General features: G+C 44.1%; 1 protein-coding gene across 1 annotated transcript; it reads left to right on the forward strand.

The window, feature by feature from the left end:
• The first annotated feature begins 897 nt into the window (after positions 1 to 897).
• AQP3 (aquaporin 3 (Gill blood group)) lies at positions 898 to 15155 on the forward strand. Its single transcript, XM_039718878.1, has 6 exons — positions 898 to 1094; positions 10096 to 10222; positions 10382 to 10519; positions 11818 to 11936; positions 12675 to 12892; positions 13588 to 15155. Exons 1-6 carry the CDS (start codon positions 987 to 989, stop codon positions 13760 to 13762), a joined length of 885 nt encoding a protein of 294 aa, XP_039574812.1. The 5' UTR covers positions 898 to 986; the 3' UTR covers positions 13763 to 15155.
• The last annotated feature ends 10851 nt before the right edge of the window (positions 15156 to 26006 follow it).

The following is a 26006-nucleotide window of genomic DNA, read 5'->3' on the forward strand; positions in this document are numbered from 1 at the left end:
AAGGAGCCCAGAGAATTTTTACTACTCACTTAACAAAAACCAGATGCCATGAGCTGCACATGTCCTGTTAGCAGTCCTCACCTCAGATGGTACGGACTGGGACTGCTTTCATCCAGGCCATCTTGTGGAACAGTCCTAGAGTGATACAGGATGTTACTGATGATGAAAGGCAGCAAGGGCTCTTTCCTGTCTGGCTCTGTAAGTCTGTGGGCTCCTCACTGAGGCCCTGTGATAGAGATTGGCTCTGCACTGGGGGTCTCATGTCTTTACAGCTTTCAGGGAGACTCGGCTGCAAGAGCTCTCCCAAAGCTCTGGGAGGGTGAGATAACTTTGTAATGACACAAAAGAATTCAGACCCAAATGTAGATTTTCGTGGGAAGAGGCTTGGTCTTGTTCACAGTACTAATTTCAGCTGGGTAACTGCTGGAACTCAGGAGAACCTCACACTCAGCTGTAGGGTTTCAGAGCCTTCTGCCTCCCAGTTTTTCTGTCAAAGCACCTACAGCCTCTGAATGAGCACAGGAGCACACATCACTTTGCCACCTGCAAGAGCTTGGGAGGGAAGGAAATCTGAATGCAGGGTACCACACTCATACAAATAGGTAAGGCACTGCTCACTTTATGCATTTAACTGAAGCTGGAGAAGGGCAGATATGGCCCTGCATTTTAGCTGGTGAAGAAAACAGCCGTGGCTTCAGCAGGACACATTTAATTCCTTGTTCTTATGAAGCTCCTGAATATTTTGCTCACCTATGCAAGCAATAAGGAAAATGAAAAAAACCACCCACGCTGTCTCGTGCTGAAAAGCAGGAAAAAAAAAGTTGGGTTTGAAGAGCGGGTGGAAGGGGTGTGGTTACCCAGGAGGTGTGTCAGGCATCGATGAACTTATTTATAAGCAAAGGCAGCTGTGCTGGAGAAGAAACTTTGCTGAGGCTTTGTCAGCTGCTGCTTTTTCCCTGACACACTTGAGAAGCACCTCTACTGCGATGGGGCGGCAGAAGGACATTCTTGCTACCATTGAGGAGCACCTGAGGATCAGAAACAAATTAGTGCGGCAAGCACTGGCTGAGTGCTTGGGGACGCTGATCCTGGTGGTGAGTGGGGCTGTAGTGTGGGGATGCTCTCTAACCCGTGGGTTTGGGGGAAATTGTCCTGGTGAAGGGGCTGTGTTGCTGACGGGGTTTGCATTGGGAGTGAGCCCACCTCTGGTGCAACCTGCTGCAAGTCTCTGTGCACAGGGAAAAAATTCATTATATTGCTCAAGGGTGGACATTGTGGTTTCTTGCAAGATGTGGGCTCTGAAGAGCTTGCTGAGTGTGTGGAAGCTTCTGTGCATCTGTGAAGTGCAGGGAGCAAAACACCTCTGTGTAAGCTGTAACTGTTTTCCTAGAGATCATGCAAAACTTCCTTTCTGTCTGCCCTGGGATATTTTCTTGGCTCTGAAATACTCCAAGTGTTATCACCCAAGAAGTGAAAGAGGTTTTTTTTTTTTTAGCTTTCCCCATGCATCCCATCACGAAGAAGTAGCTGGAATTTAAACTGTTGCAGTGTCCTTTTGCTGTCAGCTGCTGATTCCCATTATCACCCAAGGAAGTGAAAGAGGTTTTTTGGTTTTTTTTTTTTATTTTTATTTTTTTTTAGCTTTCCCCATGCATCCCATCACGAAGAAGTAGCTGGAATTTAAACTGCTGCAGTGTCCTTTTGCTGTCAGCTGCTGATTCCCCAGGGGCTTGTCAGTGGGGCTGCACGATACCATGGCAGCTCCTGCTGACAGCCAGCTGGGAGCTGGTGCTTGCTATCAGCCAGTGCGTTTTTCAGTGGCCAGTGGAGATAAAACCCCTCTGCCTGTTTTAGAGTTTCCAAAGGGGTGGAATACAAGGGACAAAACAGGATAAGTGTGTGTCTAATGCCTGTGGTTGCACATGTTTAGAGTGGCGGCAATTTGCTTTAAAGGCAGCTATGAACAGCTAGGTGAGCTGTTTATGAGCTGTGTGGAGTAAATAGTGGTGTAGAAAAACGGTGACAGGGATATCTGGCTTAGAGCATCTGAAAACACACGACTGCCCAATTTGCCACAGGTTTGATGCACATATATTGGGGCAGAAATGAGATGGAGTTTGCACAGTGAATATCTGCATGTACAGATTCCTCTGAGGTGGTGTAAATCCAGAGCAATCATGAAGGTTTCAGTGGAGTGACTGTGGGTTTACACCTCTTTGCAACTGGTGGCTGAACTGCTTGGAGAGAAATCTATGGGTTGGAATAGTTGAAGGCAGAGGAAGGCTTGATGAAGCACCTGGGGAACAACACAAAAAGACTGACACAATTCTGTGCTTTTATGAATAATTTTTTTTTTTTTGATGATGAGAGGATTTTGAAATCTTCTATGGCAGCTTAGGAGACTCTGCTAAGACTGCGTAAAATGTTACCACTCTTAAAAGAAAGCAGCTTTGTATGGTGCAATTGTCAGAGTGACCCAGCTTTGGTGATTTGCAAACAAGTCCTGTTGATTTTTCCAGGAAGGGTTGTTTGGAATTAAGGTGGGAAGAAGGTGATAGGAAAGTGATTAACAGTTAGAAGATTGCTGTCTATTAATCACTGATGTCGCTGCTGTTAGTCTCAGGATTGAAACAAGGTAAGTCTTGTGAGGTGGACAAATGCCTCCTGATAGCAAATCTAATATTGCTGAGAAATGAGACAAGCCTTTAGCCATTTGGATCTGAGCTTTCAGAAAAGCTCATGATCCAAACCCCATTAGTCCATCCTCTGACTGTAACAGTTGGAACAACAGTGAACTACTGTTCCTCAACAGGGAACTACTTTTCCTCACACCTTGCCTCTCCAGGCAGAGAGGAATTGGGATCTGCTCAGACCTTGAGTAAGGATTTGGTCCAAAATCATAAGCAACCTCCAAAATGGCAGTGGTGATGGGCACCCATCAGCCACACTGAACACTGCGCTGGCAGAAGTGGGCAGCACACACCTTGTCCTCAGGAGCATCAAACCTGCTCTGTTTCAGTGCGTGTGTGTGTCTAAGTTTACAGGCTGAGCCTTCACTGTGTTCAGAAGTCCCTGAACTGGTTTTAGTGGCACACTCAGCTCCATCTTGTAGGATTTACAAGCTCACTTAGGATCTCCTGCAGCAGCTCTGCAGTGGACGGAGGGCTGTGGGTGTTCTGTGTCCGTGTGGGGGAAGGTGGGGTGGGCTTGTGGGAGGAAGGGAAAAGCCCCAAATGCAGTTAATGCTCTCACACAGTCCAAAACAGTCTACACCAGAGGAAAATGGGTTCCAGGACTGCAAACTTGCAATATCCAAGCCAGTCAATCCCTTTCCAACGTTGTGGTGTCTCAGTTCTATTTGTCTCAATGAAGGAAAACTTGCAGCTTTCTTTATTACCACCCTGATTCCTTTTAATCTTTTTTTTGTGGTGTCTCAGTCTATCTGTCTCAATGAAGGAAATCTTGCAGCTTTTTCTTTATTACCACCCTGATTCCTTTTAATCTTTTTATTATATCACCTACATGAAATAGAAAGGGTCTTGAAAGTGAATTCCTTCCCCTTTCAGTTAGTGTGGACAATTGTTTGCATTGTGTTTTCTCCCAGCAGAGCAGTTGCCTTTTTATACCTTGCAAAGTCCCTGCTGCCCACCCTGCCCGCAGGTTGAGCTGTGTCTGTGCATTTAGATGCATTGCACCCCAGTAAATATCTGTTTTGTCTTCACAATAAAAAGCCTGAGGAAAGACCTGAATCCATGAAAATTTTCTTCATGGGAGATAGAGTTAACTAAACACAAATTTGTTTGAACAGAATATTATCAGGGATGGATTTAAGGTTAGATATTGTTCACACTAAAATCAACTTCCTGAGCCTCAAGGGAGGGAGATGGTTTAAAGTTTGCAGCTTACTTTAAATTTCACTGTGTAATGTAAAACTTGTCCTACTGTGGATATTGGCACTGCTTCAGCTTCTTCCCTCCTCCCTTTCACTTGCATAATGACTGCAGCTCTCTTAAACTCTTCTAGACAAAAGCTATTGCAGATCCCTGCGTAGTCTTACTGCCTGTAAGAATGAACCTAGTGCTTGATTTTATTTTTCTCATTTTTTAAAATACATGGTGAAGGTAGAATCATAGAGTGGTTTGAGCTGGAAAGGACTGTTAGAATAGTGCCTCTTTTTTTTTAAGATAAGAAAAATAATCCAGCTAAGGCAGCCAAGCCCTGAAGAATGCCAAGGCAAGTTGCTGTCTACTTGCAAGCCACTTTTGCTGTGCAGAGCACCTTGCATAACTTTTATTTAGTTTGTGGGTGGTGTCTCTATTGTTGCAAAAATAGTAATACTGATTCTACATACATTTCCTTTGATGCTTAAATTGGCATTTCCCCTCTTCAAAATTCACTTTCTGAGTAGCACTTTAGTCTTGAGCTTTATACCTGTGTTGGAAGCACCGCTTGCTGGCAGTTGTTAAGCACTACAAACACCAAAGGCATTTTCCCAGTCCCTTGCTGTTTGTGTTATTACTGTAGCAACCCACTAATGCCAGATTTCCATGGTGGGTCTCTGTGCCTCCCTTAAGGCTCGGTCTGTTTGCCTTGCTCTGCTAGCTGTAAATACTAAAGCTGGCTCTGTTTGTCTTTTACATTTGCAGGAGAAGTAATGTGATTATGACTGATATCCGAGTGGGACTCACTGTGAATCTCTCACTGTGTTGTAGAGGCACAAAGAAAGAACAAAACAACTCCTAATTGCTTTTCAATTGGTGCTGCCTTGACTTTGTGGCTATGTGGTAGCTTTTTTGGGGTATGATGGTGCTGTAGACCACTGAAACAAAAATGGCAAAGTGGTTTGGATGACTAAAGCCATGGGAGCTTCATCTCATGAGATGACCACAGCAAGGGGAGCCCCACTTCGGTGTTGGCAACTTAAAGTTGCTGCTCATCCCACAATGATCTGGGCAGCACAGTAGTTCCCACAGTTGCTGTTTGATTTGGGCTGGTTTGCTTAAACCCAGCTTGTCACATTTGGAAAATGTAATTAAAAAAAAAAAAGTTATTTTTGTTGTTAATGCTTTGCTAGGCTGTAAAAGGGAGTGGAAATCCCTTGCTGTAAGCATGTTGGGTGCTGTTGATTCTTCCTTGCAAGGGAAGGACCTGGTGGGTCCTGTGCTGCTGGGTACGGGGACATGGGAAGTGGCAGTGCTGCTGCTTTCCCTCTACCCTTTCACCAGAAGAGGTTGAAGCTCTTCATTAACTGTCCAAAATTGTCCCTCCTTGCTGTCTCTCTCCAGGAGCCAGACGTTTCTCCTTCCCACAAACAGGACAGTTCAGGCACCAAGACTTTCCCTTGGTGGGAAGACAGCTTTTCCCCAGGAGTGCCCAACCTTCTGACCAAACCCCCACCAGACACACTGATCTTTCTAATGGCTGAAACCTCTTGATCTGAACAATAGTAGGGGACATCAGAATAAGTGTTTTTCCTTCAGTGCGTGTGTGAAAAACCTAAACCAGTGAATTTCCTCCCTAATGACCAACTCCTCTGCTGAAGGTTGCTCAAGTTTCTTGAGCTGAGGGATGCTTATGTCTCCAGCTTTGTACAAAGTTTTTTGTAGCATGTGATGTATGTGGGGTGCAGTTTTGCTTAGAATCTCTCATCTGTCCAGCCCTGCAGCCCTGCCTTGGCTCTGGTTCAGTGGGTGGTGCACAAAGTGCTGTAACATAACAGATCATCTGCTGCTGCCCTTCCTGCAGGGCTGCTTCTGTACAGGCTGCCTCCAGCTGTGCTGGACAGAAAACTGGGCTGTGGGGTCTAAGGTTTCTCCTTGATTAGCAAATTGAGAATGATGACCAGCCTGGTTAGTTAAGAGTTGCTTTGAGGAACAGTATAAAGAACAATGCTCCTTGCATTTTCTTTTTGGCTGGTGGAGGCTATCCTGCCATGTGAGCTGTGGAGTTCATGATCTCCGCATGCTGCTCTTACTCCCTGCCTTCTTCCTCTGAAGAGTGGTACCTTCTATGTGTCCAAAACTTAAAATCAACCGTCAGTATCTCTGGGTCTCCTCCTTCAAAGCAGACTTGTTGTTTGACTGCCCTTCTGGCATCTTCCCCATTAACCAGAATACATCAAGGGTTGACCAGTCTTTCCCATCCACCAGGGTGATTAGGGTAGATTTACAGCAGGCTTCTTGCCTAATCCCCCTGTTATTTGCTGGCAGAAGAGCTGTAATTCAGGTAATTGCACTCCTCCTGGTCTGTGCCAGCAAAGCTTTCCCGCCTACATTTAAGACCAGTCTGTCTGAAGACAAAGAGCAAATGCACTCAGGCCTTTTGTGTTGCACATGAAGGTGTAAAAAAGCACTGGAAGCACTGGCAAAGAAAGGAGGAGACAAGAAAGGAATAAACCTGGCTCTTGTGCAGAGGAGTTCTGAGCACCATGCATGAAGCTGACATATGAAGCAGTTTTCCACAAGGTCTGCCTGAATAGGCTGCCTTTGGTAGCTTTGTTTCTTCATGAGCTATTGCAACTTTAACCTCCATGGTTCTTTTCTACCAACCCTTACTGGCTACCGGGCTTTCATGTGTTCAGACATGGATATAGGGTATTTGTACCTTGAGTGATTGAGACAGGGTGTTTTTATCTTGAGTGACAAAGCCAGCTGCTCACTCTCCAAACATGCCCTGGGCACAGGGAGCTCGAGGTTTCCCGAGTGTGAGGTATCCCCTGCAATGTGCTACCTTTTCATATTTTCTTTGCTGCTGCTGGTGCCTCCTTTGTACACGGGTGTTCTCGTCCCTTCTGGAGTCTGTCAGCCCTGCCACTCTTGAACCCATTCTTGCAGAACAAGGATTTAGCCCTTTTTCACAGTGCAAGAAGTTGAATCACCCCATGAGCAAGCCTCCCTGTTAGATTTGCTAGAGCCAGTAAGATGAAATTAGAGAGCAGACTTCTATTAACCTGGTTAATGGGTGCATTGACTCCAATTCCTTGGAGAGCAGGTTTAACACATCAGAGTGACACGTTATTGCAAGTATTTTATTAGCACTTTAAAACCACTTTTGAACTTGGCTAGTATCGTGGGTGTATAACAGTTGACTGCTGCACCTACTATCGTGGGAGGTGCTAACCTGGGTTTCTGTTGGCTGGATATTCTTCCAGAAGTGGTTTTTTTTACACAAAAACAGAACCAAAATACAAACCCCCCACAAAACCAAAGCCAAACAAATGAAAAAGCAAAATAAAACCCCAACAAATGCAAATTAAAAACAAAACCATAAAACAAAATGCTGTGGGAGGCAGATTATTAAAATCAAAAGAATGGTGTGTGATCTCCCCTTACGTGTGCACCGCTGTCCCTGACTACAGTGATAAAATATTGCCTAAGAACTCTTAAATACATTGAATGGACTAAAAAGACTGGGAAAAATGCTGAATTGCTTTTATTTGACATTCCTTGCCTTTCAATCCCATCTAGAAGCTCTCAAACAGCTCTCTGGGAGCAGTGGAAAAAAAACCCCAAAAAAATGAAAGCTGAGATTTTCTGGTCTCATCTGACCTGGGTAAAGGAATTGGAAAGAAAACTAGCAAAAAGCAGAAGTGAAAGTGCTGTGATTAAAAATTGTATTAGTTACTACCACCTGTAGTATCAAGGTACTTGCCACAAAAGTCTGAGTGAGCATGACTTGAACTGGTTCCTTAAAGTTAAATGCCATGGAGGGATGTCATGCATGACACTGTGTTTTTTGTGTTTAGTGGACTCCACTGGTGCAGGATGGAATTGAACGTATGCATATCAAAGTTCAAACCGATCCCTAAGTATTTCTGTGCTCTTTTTATCTGCTGAGGGTTAAATTTTCTACTGTTACGCTGAATTAAGCCAAATAGTGCTCACAGCTCATCTGATAAATGGTTGTAATGGTCCTGTGGAGTAGCTTCGGGGTGTTTTTGCATGGCCCATAGACTCCTTTCTGAGGAAAAGTTAGAGAGCTACTGCTAGGTGTAGGATGGAGGAGAGGAGGATGGGGAATGACCTCTTGAGATAACCTCTTGAGAAATGGCAGACCTGGTGTTCCTCCAGCTCAGGGGAAGACCTTTGTGGGTGATCAGGGAGGTGGAGGTAGGAAAATTTTACTCTGTGGTTTCTGCAACCAAAAGGTATGTGTATAATGAGCCAACCACCATTCACCTGCAGAACTGCCAGTTCTTACAGAGTGAATAACACAAACACAAAATCCCTATGGATCACCGGGGGTAAACTCCACCAGACTCAGGTTTTGTGGGCTTGCCCCCTGCCAGGTCAGACTGATGTGCTGTGTGGCCTTTGAGAGGCAAACATCACGGCCATGTACTCTCTGAAATCTCTCCAAAGCTTGGTGGGGCTTGTTTGGGGAAAGGGAGAAACAGGATTCACCCTGGTCATTAGCCTGTATTTATTTGCGCAGTTGGAGCTGTGCATCTCTTGGTGGTTTGGGCATAGCTGTTTCTGTTTGCTGCCAGTAAACAAATCTTTTTTGCTTTTGTCTTGGAGTCTCCTCTGCCATGGTTTCCTAGCTTGGTAAGGACATTGTAGGGGCTGTTCTGACTGCACCCAGTAGAGAGCAGTGCTGGCTATCCCTCCCTCTCCAACGAGTTAAACTGGTTCCTTTATTTTTTTTACACAAGGCCCTTGTGTTGGGTACCTGGTTTCTTTTCAAGAGGCACCTATTTACAGAGTGTCCACCTCGTGGATCAGCCTGCAGCCTCCCTGACTGCTCCTTTCCAAGCAAGCTGACTGCACCTTTTGCTTTGTTAGCAATTCTTCAGTTGCCAAGGTTAGGGGAGGGGATAAGGTATGTGTGTTTTGTCTTTGCCTCTGATTTGGATCGTGTGTTGCTCAATGGGCATGTCCAGTGTTGGCTGAAGAATAGACAACAGCAAAGCTGGCCACTTCAGTGCCTGTTTGGTGGCTTATCCTGTAGGAGTTGATACCACCTCTGTGGCAATTGAGTAATTCTGGGATGATGGAGCTCACAGAAGCAGAAAGTCTTTGTGGGGGCATAGTTATGGGTATGTGGTCAGAAGAAATAAGTCAAGCCTTGATCCCTAGATTTGAGCATCTCATGAGCAGGCTGTAATCTCTGTCCTAGTTTAAGGATTCTCTCAGTACCTGCTAATGTGGTGATTCCAAGTGATAATACACCAAGGGTCAGTTCAGGTGGAGCCAGTGGGAGATACAAGCATACAGATGATCAGGCTTAGAGCTCTTTAAATTACATGTTGCAGAGTGGAAAGAGTTGCCAAGATAGAAAGCCTGCAGCTGGATGACTGATGAACTGAATTGCCAGGGGAAACTGGTTTGAGTTGTTAAGGGTGAGCATAGGAATGAGGGCTTTTAGGTGCAGTTGGGAAGAGAAGGATTATCCAGTTGAACATCTTTAAGCAAGACCTTCCTTAGCTACTAGGAAACAGTTTTATCACCCAAAATAAACAGCTTTTGTCTGCCAGAGTATTTGGTTTGCTGCACCCCTGATCTTGGACAGAAGGACAAGACTGGCTGTGCTAGTGGACTCTTTTGAATATGGACCTTTCTTGATGGAGCGTGGGAAGAGAACTCCATGAATGCCAGGCTGAATGTGGCCTTCTTCAGTCATGACTGTATTTCCAGGCATTAACAGAATTATTCCCTAGCAGTCTTTGTGCTACTGTTCCAAACAATTATTAATCTTTTTAACACAATGATACCCAGATGCCTCATCAGCATAGTTGTGCTGTGAATATCTCAGACCAGGATGATATCTGGCTCCTCCTTCTCACCTGGCATCTTAAAATTAGACGTTTGGACAAAGAATTCCAGACTCCTGTAGATCCATCTTGCTTTTAATTTTAGCCCTGTTTTCAGTCCACCCTGCCAGAAAGTAGATTTTTGTGTGTCCTTTCTTCTTCTCTTCAATCTGTAGAGATAATGTATAGATACTTTGATCAAAGACAGAAGCTGTGCAGGCTTTGAATCGTGAGTGGACTATGATGGCCTGTGAAGGTGTAAGGAGAGCATTGCAGGCATTGGTCAGCAACTGGCCCTGATGTGAAACAGAGAGGGTAATTTCAATTTCTTTTTCTCCTCCTAGCTCTTTGGCTGTGGCTCTGTTGCGCAGATCATTCTCAGCAGAGGGACTCATGGAGGTTTCCTGACTGTCAACCTGGCCTTCGGCTTCGCTGTGACGCTCGGCATTTTGATTGCAGGACAGGTGTCAGGTACGTGTGGCTCCACGTAGGCTGAGTTTCACTTGTGTCACTTGTTGTGTAAACCTGCTTTTCTTGTGTGGCACTGGTATGGAAGCTAGTGCCCCTTGGCACTATCCTGGGCCCTCCATTCTGCCCATAAAAGTACACTAACTACCAACCTCTCTGCAGGTGGACACCTGAACCCCGCTGTCACTTTTGCCATGTGCTTATTGGCCCGGGAGCCCTGGATCAAGCTACCAATTTATGCCCTTGCACAAACCCTGGGGGCTTTCCTTGGAGCTGGCATAGTCTTTGGGCTGTACTATGGTAAGTGTGGAAATCTTGTGTCTTTTTGGAGGTGAGACTACTGTGTTTGTGACTCACTGCAGGGAGGCAGGTTTCCATACCCGAGAGGAGCACTTGCAGTGCAGTATTCCAAGAGACCTCCTTACTGTGTTTGTGGGATGACTTTCCCATTCTCATGATGATATGTTCAAGCCTCCTCAAAGCAATCTGAAGGCCAACCAGCATTGTCAAAGTGAAAGTTTTGCCCTTGAGTAATGAACACTGGACCTCTGGATGGGCTCTTTTGTATGTACTGGTCTTCCACAAAAGTCAATGAAACACTAGTAATGATGAAGGTTTTATATCTGTTCACTGTTCCAGAACCATTTTCTCATTGTTGGCGTAAAAAATGAAGTCTTTACTATGTTGTCAAATGCATTGTCTTGTGTTAGCTTCCAGATAACGTGACTTCTAGCAGATTTTGCTGCTTTTATCAGGGTGATTCCATACCTTGGAAAGCACCTTACAAATCCAGTTCCTCATGCCTCTATTTCTCCTGTGTGTTTTTCATCATCACAGGGAGATCTTCAGTGAGCAAGGACTGAATTTTTATGCTGGTCCTTTCTGTTCTACTAATATAAAGTGTGACATTTGGACTCAGACTTTACCTCTTGATTGTTTCTGGCAATAGGATTGATGTTCCCTGTAGCTGGGTCACTGTTATTTCAGCTGGAGGAGGAAGCTGCCACCCCAGCACTGGCTGGAACTACTTTTCACTTTAAGAAGAGGCAAGGACACCTACCTTCCTCTCAGTAAACATCAGGGCAATAGTTCAACACCAATTACCTTTCCAGTTCATGGATTGAGTCCTCTTCAGAAGGGATTTAACCCCTGGAAAAGCTACATTCAGAGGTGCCTGGTTTTGTTTCCACTCACCATGAAGGAAAGACAGACCATCCTAAGTTAGTTATTCAGTTTCTACACAGTGGTAGGCAAGGCACTGATGGCTCTAAAGACAATCTTGGGAGTTATAACTCAGAAAAGTAAAAGAACAGCCCAAATCCTGTTTGCTAATCCATATCACTATATCATGTCTTCACATCAAGACTGATACCACAGGCATTTGATTACCTTTGGGAGAGACTTGGAGTCACCTTAGTGTTTGCTTCTTGACTCTCTTTCTTGATGCCTGGCAAATAATTGTTAGGAGCAGGGACTAATGCCATCTGCCTCTGAGCCTGACTGGTAAAAAGCTGTGGTGGATGATGCTCTAAGTTTTCCAGATAAGTGTTTGCTCTACAGCAAATTTTTTTTTCCTTTTTCTCCTTCTCTACCTCTAGATGCTATCTGGGCTTTTGACAACAACCAGCTCACTGTTATAGGAAAGAATGCCACTGCTGGTATTTTTGCCACCTACCCATCTGACCATCTGAATGTTGTGAATGGCTTCTTTGACCAGGTAAGAGGGGGCTGGCAGGACGAAAGTGCATTTGAAGAGGAATCTTTTGGGTGGGTCTGCGCCTCACCTTTAGTTAGAAAATTAATTGAAATTTAAAGATAAGATATCCAGAAAGGTTTCTTGGAGTTGACACAGGTATCTCACTAGCCCTTAGGAAGAGCTGTTCCAGAAAGGACCTTACAGCCAGAAGGCTTGTGCCAAGGCATTAGCAAGTGTTACTACACTGGTCAGGACACCAGAGAAAAGAGTGTCATTTGTCAGAGTCCCTGAAAAGCCATAGTGTGAGAAATGCTAGCTCTTCCTCACCCTCACTCTGGTAGTGTGGTTGTGGCACAATCCAGAGGTCAGGTGGGTATGGGGTGGTGGTTGCTGTTGAATGTGGCTGTCTCCTAAACATGCCATCAACACAAAAGGGACAGCTTCTACCTAGCCACAGCATGTGGGATGGAGGTTTAGGAAGATGTTTCCAGCTTTTCTGGCTGCCTAAAGAGCTATTAATAACACTTCTGGGGGTAGGGAGAAAAGTAGGAGTTTGACTGAGGTTCTGGGGTGCCATAATCTCAAGAGAGGAGCATGCTCCACTCTTTTGTGCCTATGGCCACTGTGGTCTGATAGTGTCATGGGATGACTTGGTGCACCTCTTGCCTTTAAGAGAATTACATCCCAGAGGAGTTAAATAACTTGGTTAGAAGACTAATCTGGATTAAATTCTTGTTTTCCTTCCCCATCCCTCTCCAGTTCATTGGCACTGCCTCCCTGATTGTTTGTGTCTTGGCGATTGTTGATCCCTACAACAACCCTGTCCCCACCGGGCTGGAGGCTTTCACAGTTGGTTTTGTTGTCCTCGTTATTGGAACCTCCATGGGCTTCAACTCTGGCTATGCTGTCAACCCTGCCAGGGACTTTGGGCCTCGTCTCTTCACAGCCATTGCTGGCTGGGGCACTGAAGTGTTCCGGTAAGTGCTTGACGACAAAAACCTATGAATTTGGATTCATAATTTATTTCCTTGAGGGGAAATAAATTATGAATCCAAATAGATGGTAGCTCTGGCACTATAAAGAGTCTTGGCAGCCACGAGGTATCAATGGATTGTCTAAATGTTGCTAAAAGACACTGCTTTTTGACTTCTTAAGAAATCGTGGAAGCTGGGCAACATCCAGTAGAGAGAGCAAATGACGTAACTTTGCTATCAAAGAGGAAATCTAGGAGCATCCATGAGAATTTTAGTTGCACCTTGAACATGAGCACATAATGCTTTTTTAACAGTAGAAAATGAGAAGTGTTTGCTATTTTTGGAGACAATTAAGAGAGCCTGTTATCAGGGGTTGCTTTCCTGCAAGCAGTGGGAGGGAACTGAAGATGCCTAGTGTAGGCACAAAAAATGCTTCTCTCCTTTCTTGGTGGAGAGACTTGGAAGTCCTGAAAATAGCTGTTCTGAATTGCTTGTCACTGGGACTTAAAGTGTTTGGCTGTGTGTGTGTAGCAACATTTGCCTTGGAAGCTCTGCAGAGGTGCAGGTGCTGCTGTCCTGTGCCAGTGGGTGATGATGGCTGCAGAGGATCAGGTCTTGCACGGCTCCAGGTCCAAGTACAAATATCCTAATGCTTAGGCTGCAGTTCTTACCTTGTGCACTTTCTTTTTGTTTTCCAGGGTTGGTAAGCCGTCCCACTGGTGGTGGGTTCCAGTTGTGGCTCCTTTCCTGGGGGCAGTTGCTGGAGTGATTGTCTATCAGCTGACGATTGGATGTCACGATGAGCCTTCTCCACCTGCCTCCGAGCAGGAGACAGTCAAGCTGGCTAATGTGAAGCACAAGGAGAGGGTCTGAGGACGCTGCCACCCAGATCTGGCAGGTATTCATTACTCAGGACTGCAGCTGGCAAAAAGGAGAAGTTAAGAAGAGCTTCAAGAACAACAGGAAGAGTTTTTTACCTGTCTAGTAATTTTTTTCTTTTTTGTATATCCCTGACACATTTGCTTTTGACATTTCCCTGTGAGTCTTCCTCCAAATGCAGTATCATGTAATCTTTTTCTAATAGAAGGGGATTGAGGACTGTAGGAGTCAGGAGAGAAGTGGGCATTGTTGTCCAACACAAATTGGGTGTTCAGGAATTTGAAGCTCTTTTGAGCTATGTTGCTGACATTGCCTGTGACCTTGGCAAACTGCTTCCCTTCAAACCTGTGTTCCAATCTGTAGAATGGGGATCATGCAAAACTTAAATTGTTTTGCTGGCATGGATTGGAACCTCCTACATCCTGGAGGAAATTTTCCTGTGATTCTGTGGATCAAATTCTGCTTGATGTTGCTCTAAAGTCAGTACCTTGACACCAGGAATTAACTAGTCTAGAGGATTTTTATTAGCCAAACTTTCATATCTCTTATGAATTCCTAGCTATTGATCCATAATGTCAGTGCAGAGAGTAAGAATGCATTGGATTTTCATTTAATAGTAAGAAAAAATGTTTACAAACAAGTACATCCTGGTGTTACAATCAAAAATTTTAGTATTGCTGTCTCCTAGAAGATCACATGCAGGAAATCCTTATTCTAACGAGGGCTAACCTAGACAGATAGCTTGGCTCCCAGAAGCAGCCTTTCTAATTAATCAGCTTTGTATATAAACTGCAAGCAGCTAATAGCAAAGATCCAGTGGAAACACAGTGTTGCTTAAGTTGCGTGTGTTCACGTAAATTTTACAGTGGTGTTGTTGGGTTTTTTTTGTTGTTGTTGTTTTAGTAGATTTATATATAAATATACTCCTTAAAGCTGTTACTAAGTACCAAGGTTGGGATGAGTTCATATAGAGATGTATGGGAACTGCCGATTCTCTATCAGCTTTGAGATAATTTTGGGTTTTCCTGGGATGGTCTTGGATTGTGGTTTGTGGAGCACCTCCTTTTCTACCTTGCAAAATAACTGGGATATCCCTGGTACTCATGGCTGAGGGACTGAGGTCAGGCACCTCCTGTACTAGCAGTACTGGCATCTCAGGGGATCTCTGACTCTCCCAACGCCATATTATTACAAAGTATTTGAAAAAAAGAATTATTGGTTGTGAAAGAATTTGTAAGTCCCATGCATTAGAGAAACTTTGTTGAAAACCTATTTCTTTAATGTGTGAATTCATTAAAAATGTATCTTTGTACACATTTCCAATCACTAAAAGGATGTATTCTTTTTTTTTCTTTTTAAAAAATAAAATGTCAATACCCACACTGTACAATGGTAGTGTTGGTTGCATTTTTAAGCAGCTGTCAGCAAACTTCACCATGAAAAGGAAGTCATCCATAGCAATAGTTTCCTCAAGCCCTTTTCCTCTTCAGCCTGAGCAAAGGGGAATTAACCCTTTCAGGTAGTACATGTACATGCTCCATTTGTGTTTTATGCCTTTCCCTTTTGGGGTGTGATTTTGAGGCATGTGGAGAATATGAAGTAGCTGTGCTCAATATAGTGATCAAGATATGGGCTGGGGGTGAGATTGTCCTGCTGTCAGGCATCTTATTCTAAAGGCAAAAAAACCACTGGGTAAGTATTTGTCCTTCACCCTTTGTACAATTTAAATTCCCTTACTGTTCTTTCACTTAACATAGTTCTGAATGAAGAATCCTACTCTGCCTTCATCTACTGTCCACCCCCGTCTAGCATATTACACAAATCAACTTTCTTTTTCTGTAGCTATGCCAGGCAAGGAAAAGTACAACAGACCTGAACACAGTGCTCACAGAATTAGACAAGAAACTTACCTATAAATAAAGTTCTTGTTGCTCTTTGGCTGGTGTGTGTACTGCTGTATTTTTCCTGTATTAATTGTGCTGCCTTAAAATAACTCCTCACTTCCCACATGATGCCATACTGAAGAATTCAGCGAGCTCTGGATGAATGTGGTTTCCGACAATTCACCAGCTAGGAATCAAATGCCTTTTGGGAAGAAATTTCCCGGGTTTGTTTGGTTTACTCTATGTGCAGACAGGACATTGTGTTGTTTTTTTATTTCTAGCATGAAAGTTTATCCCTCAAACTCTATGTAGCAGACGTGATCAACTGTGCTGTGATCAACTAACATAGCTGCAGAATTCAGTTCTCATTTCCCTTCAGGACTGCCTCTTTTTCTGCCCTTCTACCACTTTGTATCTTCAATTATCTTGATCAATATATGAAAGCTCTTGCTGCAGAGCTTAAGACTTTTGATTCAGGGTGTAGGATTCTGGTTTGTTTGATTTTTTTTCCCTTTGCTTGTGTTTTTTGTTGTTGTTACATTACTTACCAGATTCCTCTTGCTTTTGCCTGGCATGTAGTAATCAACCTTTACTATATCCCTGCCTTACTCATGTATTAATGATGCATTATTACCTTTATTAAAATGGCAATAAAATATTGTATAGGTTTCATGTTAAATTTTCTGCTTTAACCACTGTATTAAGCCTTGGCTTTGCTGTTGGAGAAGCACCTAGCACTGCTGAGTAGATCTATCAACATGAGAAAAGGGGAAGGCATTGCCTGCTGTCAGTGGATGGGAAGCTATGGAGAACACAGCCCTCAGAAGGGTCTGGTCCATAGGAGACATGATTCTGTCTTTGCTAGCCATGTAAGGAGGGTAGTGCACAGCACAGTTTGATACACCAGATTTCAAGAGCTCCAGAAGTATTATTAAACTGAGGGGAAGGAAAGGTGTTTTCCCTGGCAGCAAACACCCTTAAATTGCTGCAAGTTGTGGTTCTGCTTGTTTTCAGTTTAGCTGCCTTAAGATACCTTCTGGGTGTTATTCACCTGGCAAACCCATGCAAATCCAAACATTTCTCTCTCTCTTTTTTTTTTTTTTCCCCCATCCATACTTAAATTTCAAAGGCAATGAATCACACTGTAGTGCCTCACTGGAGAGCTAAAACTCATCTGGCAAAATAAAGTAATCTGGGTTTTAGGTCAGATGAACTCCAGCTGTCAAGGTATTGAAATATGCTTTGTAGGAAGAAATAAATCTACAATTTAAACTATTCATGCTTGACAGGAAGAGTAATTTGTTGTTGGAACAAAATGCTAAAAGGTGTTTTGGGTTCTCTATTGTGTGAAGTTTTCAAATTAAGACTGGCTGTCTTGCAAAAAGTTCTTTCAGTTAAATTGCAAACTGCAAGTCTCACTGGAGGAAATTCCCTGACCTCTTCATTATAGGAGGTCAAGTTGGCAGGATTTGTCCGTTCTGACCTTAAAACTTATGAAATTTAAAATGCAAGATGAAAGTGGCCATGTATTCAGTTCCTCTAGGTTCTTGTCTGGTCTAAGATTATCACTGCAGGTGCTTTGACATTTTTGGTATATCTTGGGAAGCTCTTCCACATCTATTATATCTATTCCGTCTGTAAAATGGCAGCAGCAGTGCTGTTTGATTTCTTTCAAACCCTGCTCTGTTTCACCTTGTGTGAGCATGAACAAAGGCTGCTTGGCATTGCAGTGTGGATGGGAGAAAAGCAAAATCTCCCTTTCTGCAGCCCTTTCATCTCAAACTGAGTTTCAGCTCTCCATTTGGCAGTGGTGTGTGCTGGGGATGCTGGAGCTGGTTACATTTGCTGAGCAGCTGCAGGCAAATCTGGTGGGACTGTACCAGGACAGGTTTCTGCATGTACTCAAAGAAGATGAGCATTGACAGATGATCTGCTTGCTGTCTTCCCTTCTCCCCATCACCTACACCTTGGTGAAGAAGATAAAATAAGTAAATGGGAGAAAGACAACAAGAAGAACGTGCTCTCAGGCTAAAGATTTCTAAAATTACAAGAGGATTTCTGAAACTGTAAGAACTATGCTGCCTGGGATGTTGGTTTTGTTGGTTGCAGGATCACTGATTGCCTTAGACATTTTCAGGGAATTTGCCCAGTTCCCATTTACTACAGCTCCTGCTTTCCCTCCTCCCCAGGATATTGCATTCGATTAATTTCTGCTGCTGGCCAGGAGCCAGCTTAATGAAACTTTTTGGGATCTGAGAAAATTTGTCTAAAATATCCCTCACTCTTCTACACTTTGTCTCAAGTGAAAGTGTCTTTGACTTCCTTTTCTTGCTTGCATAAAATATTTCACTTAAAGCATGGACACAGCTCATCTGCATCTCAGTCCATGAGTCTGGCCCAGACTAGCTGGCTCACAGGACCTGCATGGCTGTGTGACACCTGGCTTTGCAGCTGGTGGCATAAGAGGGAACAGGCTCCCTTTGAATGCAGGTAACCACCCTGGCCCAAGGGCCTGGGCTTTGGGATGAGACCTTCCTCCTGCCTCCAGGACAGCTAAGAATATCTTACCTGCTGCCCCTGCTTGCCCAGCAGCCAGTGCCATGCCTTCCCACAACAGTTGCTTGGGTATTGGGATGTGACATGATCCCTCTCATGTGCAACTCTCGTGAGGGCCAAAAATCTGCAATCTGGATAAAAGATGTGAGACTCAAGTGTAACTCATTAGACATTAGAACTTTCAGGTTGCTCCCATTTTACCACCTTCAGGAGGGAAAACATGTCCCTGAGTCCTGTAACATTCATCACATAATTGTGTGTAATGCCCAGCAATAGGGTGGGATAGAGATAGTTGGGGCTCTGGTCAGGTCTTGTCCTGAAAACCTTTGTGCTCCTTGAAAAGTACTGTGTATAGAACGACTATACATCTGTGAAGAAGATCTACTCATCTAATTTGGGACATTCTGCATTTACCCACTTCTCAGTGTCTGGAACACCACTAACTCTTCAAATTCGTCACTGTCCCTGGTGGAAACATGAGATAAGAGAGTCTCCTCTATCTCTGAGCAACAGAGTGACCCATTGCCAGAGCTCTCTCTGTGTCTTCTTCTTTCACAGCACTCCAAGTGCTGAGCAGACATCACACACTGCAGCCCAGCCCTGTGCCTACCCTGATGAACAGCTGAGCTTAAGAAACATACCACAGGGATGAACATTCCTGATACTGGGATGATAGTTGTCCTTCCAGACAGAAGAAAAAATGTCTCCAGACTCCAGACAAGAATGATGGAACACTGAGAAGACTTTTGTGCTGTCTCTGGGGACCGAAGGGTGTAAGGGTGGCTGTGTAGGGATGTTCAAAAATCCATCAGAGGAGGCAAGTGCAGAAGCTAGCTGAGCTCTGCAGCATGAGACAAGCACAGTGCAAGAGGGACAAAGAGCGGCTGAGAGAAGTCTGGAGGCCCATGACTCTGCTCTGACTGCCAAGTGACAAGAACTTCCCCTGAGAACACCTATAAAGGAGTACTGAATTTCTTCATTGACTGTGCTGATTATGGGCTAAGCTCAGATGCCTGGGTTCAGGGGTCAGGAACCCTTTGAGACACCCTGGATCATCCTGTCTGGCTCTAGCTGCTACTCCAGAGGGGCTGAGCTCTCCTGCAGGCCTCATGTCGCATGTCCAAACCCCATGCAGATAGCTTTAAGAGTCCTATTGTGTGCAACTGGGTCAAGTCCTGGAGATCACTGAACTGGAGAGGAATTCCCCCCTGGAAACTACGGCCTGGGCAGAGGCAGAAACTCAACAAATCTCCACAGTTCCACTGCCTTTGTGGTAGCGCACGCATTTCCACAGAGGTATAGGAGTGGCACAGGGAACAGATGAAAGGTCTGCCTGCCCCTGCACCCACTCACCAACAACAGCCACTTACACCTCCCTGCCCTCTTTAGGAATGCTTCAACAGGGAGCAGCAAAAACCACATGGATGGGGTGTCTTTGAGCTCCCAAACACTCTTGGTTTGGTTTGTGACAGCCTTCATTGATACCAGCTCTCTTGAGGAGCTGGAGGAACACTGCATTTACATAGTAACTGAAAGGAGTTTGTTTGGTATATATGGGGAGGGCAATCTCATTCCCTATCCCAAGGAGAAACACTGATGTTGTCTCATAATTAATGCTTCTTTTTTTCTAATTTTCTCGCCAGAAGACAACTTTCCTGCCAGGCAGGTTTAACTTGTCCCAGGAGATCTTCAACTGTTTTAAATTGTATTCGGGAGTACAGGGGAACACCTTCCTGAAGAACCTGTCAGGAAATACCCCAGATGTGAGGTTTCTGGCTGCTTTCAGTAGTAAATGGTCTCACGTGGGTGTTCTCTGTCAGACTTAGCAGCTAAGGCTCAGCCTGAGATACTGGAGCTAAAAAAATGTATTTTGGGTCAAAGAGATATACTATTTTCCTTGTCCTATCTGAACTGAGCACACTCAGGTGTCAGTCACACAAACATGTCATTTCACATGACAGGCTTTTATTAAGACTGTACCCAGTCCCTGGCCAGGAGCCACAAACCTAGAGCACTAATCCTAAAGGCTAATACTGGATAACACTCACCCCTCAGGTATGAGTCGCAAGGACACTTGTAATAGCTGTATTTTGTGATTTGACTGGTGCCAGCTTGGACCCTGAAACAATTACATTTTCACTTAAACCTTCTGGGCTTTCTTGGAACCTCTGAACTCCACCCAGCACAGAAAGGCAGAGTTTCTGTTGTCCTTTAACTTTGCTTTCCCTTTCTCGCTGCATTGCTTTAGGTAACCTCCAGGCAAAGAGTTGCCTGAGTCCTTTAATTTACTTTGTGAAGTAAATGAAGCTCACTTAGGAAATATTTACAGCTATATTGGCCTTCCAGGAGGAAAGGCGATTATGGGAGAGGAGAAGCCATGCTGATAAACTTCCTCTGGGCCAGTGGGACAGACATACAGGTCCACAGGAAAGCCACAATCCAATAAATCCTAGCTCAGCTACTCCCTGAAATCCAAGAACAGCAATGCTGCTGCTCCAGCATGTTTGAAGCATCACTGAGTCCATGATGAGTCAAATTGGAAAGGACCACTAGCTGGGTCATCTGGTCCAATATCTCTGCTCAAGCAGGGTTATTCTACAGCCCATTTCACAGGGGTTCTGGAATTACAGATGGTTCTCGAATACTTGCAGTGAGGAAGACCACAACCAGGATCCCTGGACAGAAGAAGCTGACTTTTGTACCAGTCCTTCTGAGATTCATAAGCTAAGTGGGGCTGTGAAGGGCTGTGTGATCCTGACCGCCTGCAGTACAAGGTGTGGGTAATGTGGTCTTCTGCCCTCCTTGCTTTTGGGACTGGGATTACTAGCAGGAAAATCCTGCTGACAGAAAGCAGCAAAGCAAGACAGAAGGAGTGATGACAGCAATAGTTCTGCTTGATTTCAGTTCAGTGACTTTTAAATCTTGAATTCCATGCTCAAAGAGAGTGGCCAGAATGACACCATTAACTTAAAGCCAGGGCACTTGGATCTATCCTGAACTGTAGAACCAGGGGAGAAAAAATTATACTTTGTATGTATAATGAAGGGCATAATAACAGAGGATGGAAAATCTCAAGGGCTGCCCTTGGTCTCAGGAGATGGGAACTGGTTTTGGGAAGGGTGGATCTCCCTGTTTGTGCCATAGGGCACTTGTGTGTCTCCTGCAGAGTGCATGCCAGGTGTCTGGAAGAGAGGATTGGCGACGCAGAGCTTTCCCACGCCTGAGACCCTTTTCTGGTCTGGGCACAGGCCTTTGAGTGTCTTTAAAGTGGAGAGAGAGAGAGTGAGAGAGAACAGCACCACCCTGCCCCTGGGCACACAGGGAGAAGTTGCATGCTGAAGATGATAATGTTGTGCACCAAAGGAGACAGACTGTGCACAGCATTTGCTATTCAATCATTTTGGTTAACTGTCCTGGTATTTTCCCTTCCCATGACCTCTTCTCCACTCAACCCTTTTATGTGCCTCTTCTGCATTTTGGTGTCTCTTAGATTAATTTGTCTTCCAGGTTTTGTCCTGTTCCTCTCTTTCATTAAGGCACTCTTCCACCCCTTCGGTGACACAGTCCTGTCCCCCCCCGCCCAACACCATTTATACTTGTGAGTGATGGAGGCAGGGGTGAAGGACAAGCTTTGATAAAACAAGCTGTGAATTTGGGGGCACAAGGAATCTGGGAGCTCTTGCTCCAGGCTAGCAGCCAGCCACATTTCTCTGAAGAGCTTTCATAAAATCTTCCCAGCGTTTTATCAAAGAGGTGATGCTGTCATGGGTTTGTTTATTATTTTCCTTCTGGGCTTGGTCTCTTCATGGCTTCTTCCTTTCATTTTTGAGGAGGAAACATTTGCAGCTCTGTCAGCCCCTGGGAGGAAAGTAACATACAAAGGGAGCAAGGGTAATGAGAGAGCCTTTTCCTGAGCCAAGGTAACACAGCTTTATGGTCACCTATGCCCTAAACATGTGGGAACTGAGCTTTTCCCTTGAGCAGTTTAGGCCAGGAGGTGGTCAGTGGAAGAAAGACCTATGGCAGGAGTTCAGGGGCACAGTCTGTGTGCTGTCTCATGTACCCTCCCAGCTCTGTTCCTCTACCTGCTCCCCTTTCTCTCTCTCCAAAGTCTCTGACCTTGACGAGGCTTCCCTTCCTATTGTGCCTTAACCTTCCTCTCTGACAGGGTCTTCAGTGCTTCCTTGCCTCCCAGTGCAATCACTCAGACATTTCACCCAAAACTTGGGAAAATCTGTTTAAATCTTTCCCTCCTCCATCCTCTTCCCCTCCTATTGAAGTCAACCTCCATATGGGTTTCACTGCACTGAGGTGACCAAGGACTTGTCCATAGTGGAGGTGGATGGAGGAACAGGGTCAGGTGAGTTTCCATCCCTTGGTGTTTGCCTGTTCCAGCCTTTGCTCCACATGTACCATGTCATGGCCTTGCCTGGGGCACCACATGAGCCTGGGACCACAGCTCCTTTGGGTGACGCCCTGGTTTGTGCTTCTAATGTACCTGCCCGCTGGCAGAACATTGGAAACTAAAAAAGTTCTGGGTTTTGGATAAACATTACTTAGCAACAAGCAAAACACCAGTGTGTCATCAATGTTGTTCTTCACTAAAGGCAAAACCCAGTACTGTACCAGTACTAGGAAAATTACAATGAAAATGAACTCTTAGCCACAGACTTATCAGCTTGCAGACTAATGCTTCAGCGAATTCTCACAGACTTATCTAGGTGAAAGTCCACAGCTTGCAGACTAATGCTTCAGCGAATTCAGCTACTCAAGCTAAGTTAGTAAAGCTAAGAAAACAACATACTGAATCACACAACAGTATAACTCTGTGGCTCATTCTATTTGAAATTTACTTATTTAAGCTAAACAACTAATGTATCTCAACAGTCCCCCTTGGTTTTTATTAAGAATTCCTACTCACATGCTCACAGCTCACAGAACATAGCTCATGAAACCTTTCAAATTATGTGATTATTCTCCAAGATTTTATGTACAAGGTGACTTTCAGTAACAAGTTGAGCTTAGATGCAGTTAAAGCCAAGTGAGACATTGCCTTGGACTATTGCAAGAGCACTGCAACAGCAAAAGCAGTTGATCTACAGTCAAATGCTGGTCTCCTTCCCTGATTTTTCCCACTGAGGTCGTGTATCAGACCCAAGCCATTGTTTAGTCTCAAATGCTAACAGAGAGGACCACGTTGGGTGTTCCAGATTTCTTGAGTCACTTGTGGTTATGCTGAATTTGTGCACAAGTGCATCAGTACATATACTATTTAAGGGTCTCAGTCCTGTCCCTCTAGTACCAGCTGTATCTCTTGTTCATCTCAAGGGTCCAAAGGTTTGCTCCTATAGCCATGCTCACCATCTCACACAGGATGTGTGTAGGAATGGTGAACAGGTCCGTTTGACTGTAGAAACACCAACATGTGTCATCAGTTCTACCTGTTTCAGTGATCATGAGGGACTAAATAATACCTACTGTCCCTAAGTGTTTAAGAGCATATTGTTCAATTTCTGATATTTGTTGGATCAACTCCTCTCTTATTAGCAGAGTGGAAATTGGATTCATTGTGGTGGGGAGAGGGACTGTAGATGGTATCAAGTCAATATTTTCCCAAGGTAAAGTAATTTATAATCTGCCAAGTTCACTGTTAAGTTCCATACCTGAAATTAAGAACGACTAGCAAGACTGGAACAATAAGATCTAATTTTTTTACTACCTCTGTCACAGAAGGATCACATGCTTTTATCTGATACACAACAAAAAATGAGTCAAGAACTTGGAACTTGAACACTGAACGCTCTTTGTAAATTTTTTCTTTCCAAATGTATTACTTTTCCATCACTTTGGAAAGTGGTGGAAATTCTTTCTTTTTGGTTTGCCACTTAGTCATGCTGTGGTTGTCACCTAAATTGATATTATCATGACAAGAGTAAGATCCCAATTAATTTTTTGTTTATTTTCAGGATTCTGTCATCAATCAACTGGCTTGGTTATGCACTACTTTTTTTGATGTAAGAATGGTGTATCCAGTTTTCTTTTCCTAGAACTTTAACAGCAAAATAAGAATACACTCAGACAACATATAGCCCCTCCCTTTTGAGTTCAGTTTTGATTTTCAGAAAAATACTTTAATTAAGACTTTGTCTCCAGGCTATTTATCATGTGCCTGCATTTCAGGTGGTGTCAATTGGCACCACTTGGGCATGTTTTCTTTAACCCTTTTTGCATACATATGTCTCACAGGAGTGGGACTCTAGTCTCAGCAGTTAAAAGTCTCAGGTCATCTGTGTGCAGCTCCTTGAAAGGTGTGACAATGCTCAGGCAGAGGCTTCTCCCTTAATATGTTTCATTTCATTTCATCTCATTCTTACTTCCTTACTCTATTTTCTCTTGCATATTTAGGAGCATCAGGAAGCACATCCCCTAGAAACCCCACTTCAAAGACAGGAGGAAGCATGAACAAAGAAATGACTGAATGTGTGTGAGAATCTTCTTCCATGGTGTATGTCCTTGCTGGTAGTTTTGGTCTCCTATTTTTCTCCCTTCTGGCATTACAGATATCCCATGAAGAGGACAGTGTGGTGTCTCTGGGGGACAGTTTGTATTGCAGATTAGCTCTTGGCCGTACCCTGTCTCATCAGCTGTACACCAGGTAAATAAGCAGAAAATCATCACCATTTTTTCCTGTGAGATTTTGTTCAGCTTCTTCAAAGGAAACCCAGGAAAAGTCTTCCAGAGTGATATGTGTGCTAACAAGCTCTCATCTTCAATACAAGCTTAATCTCTGTCTTGGATACAGAGCTCACGTTGTACCCACTTCTCTTGTTTTTAACATATGAGTGCTCTGCAGGCAGGGAGATCTAGCCACACAACGAGTCTTCTCTCCTGCAGGGGATAATTTTACTCTTGGAGACATACAGTGAGATGATTATCCCTTTGTGTCTGTTTTCCTCAGGAGACCAGGGCTATGTGATCATGCTGTAGGGGTGTGCAAGAAGGTGAGTGTGTGTATTGCCTGCACTGCAGAGCGTCTCTCTGCTCCCCTGTTACCTTTGAAGCGCTTGGCCCATTGTGGGCAAAATAGGAGAAGGGCCAATAACAACAGGAGTGGAGAATTCCTACAGATTCTATGAAACGTCTCTGGCTGGATGGAGAAATGAAATATTATTATGACTCTGTTGAGAGGACATTAGTAAGCATGACAGTTAAACTATGACAGCCTCCAAGGACTGGAAAAAGGGAAGCAGTGACCTGCAATAACAGGATCCCAGAGTTGAGATAAATATATACGTAAATGATTCTCAATTTTTTTTTTAACTTGGAAAACAATATTTGTTTTGAAAACTTCTCTTGTTTACAATAAAACTAGCACAAAGGTCACTGTGCTTTTTAGATTAAAGGCCTATTTTGGCTAAGCAGGTTATTCTGCGTAAAACTCCCTTCTGGTTAGACACAGCCCCCTCTACATTCAGATGCTGACTACCAAAACTCAGTTCTTGCTTATTTTCCCATGCCTGGACATATATATATTAAAAAATATTAAAAAGGAAAAGGAAAAGAGAGACTAAAGCCTTCTGCCTGTTTCAGTGTGCCATTGGGCAAACCAGGCCGAAACATCAAAACCTGACTAATTGCTGTAAGTCAACTGATAAAATGTCTGTGTCACTCTGTGCTGTCACCCATTTCCAGGAAGGCAATTACATTGTTTTCTCTGGCTTTGAGGGAAAATGTGTGCTGTTCCAGGGAGCAGAGTTGGCTCGTGGAAGCTGTGGCTTTTTAGATAAAAGGCCTGTTTT

The sequence above is a fragment of the Passer montanus genome, unplaced genomic scaffold, assembly GCF_014805655.1.
Source record: "Passer montanus isolate IOZ18808 unplaced genomic scaffold, ASM1480565v1 scaffold104, whole genome shotgun sequence".
Lineage (NCBI taxonomy): Eukaryota > Metazoa > Chordata > Aves > Passeriformes > Passeridae > Passer > Passer montanus.

Excerpts from the sequence above, each read along its gene's own strand:
- AQP3 (XM_039718878.1), top strand. The coding sequence starts at position 987 with ATGGGGCGGCAGAAGGACATTCTTGCTACCATTGAGGAGCACCTGAGG. Across the intron at positions 10,223-10,381 it reads GATTGCAGGACAGGTGTCAG|GTGGACACCTGAACCCCGCT; the intron begins GTACGTGTGGCT and ends ACCTCTCTGCAG. Across the intron at positions 12,893-13,587 it reads TGGGGCACTGAAGTGTTCCG|GGTTGGTAAGCCGTCCCACT; the intron begins GTAAGTGCTTGA and ends TTTGTTTTCCAG.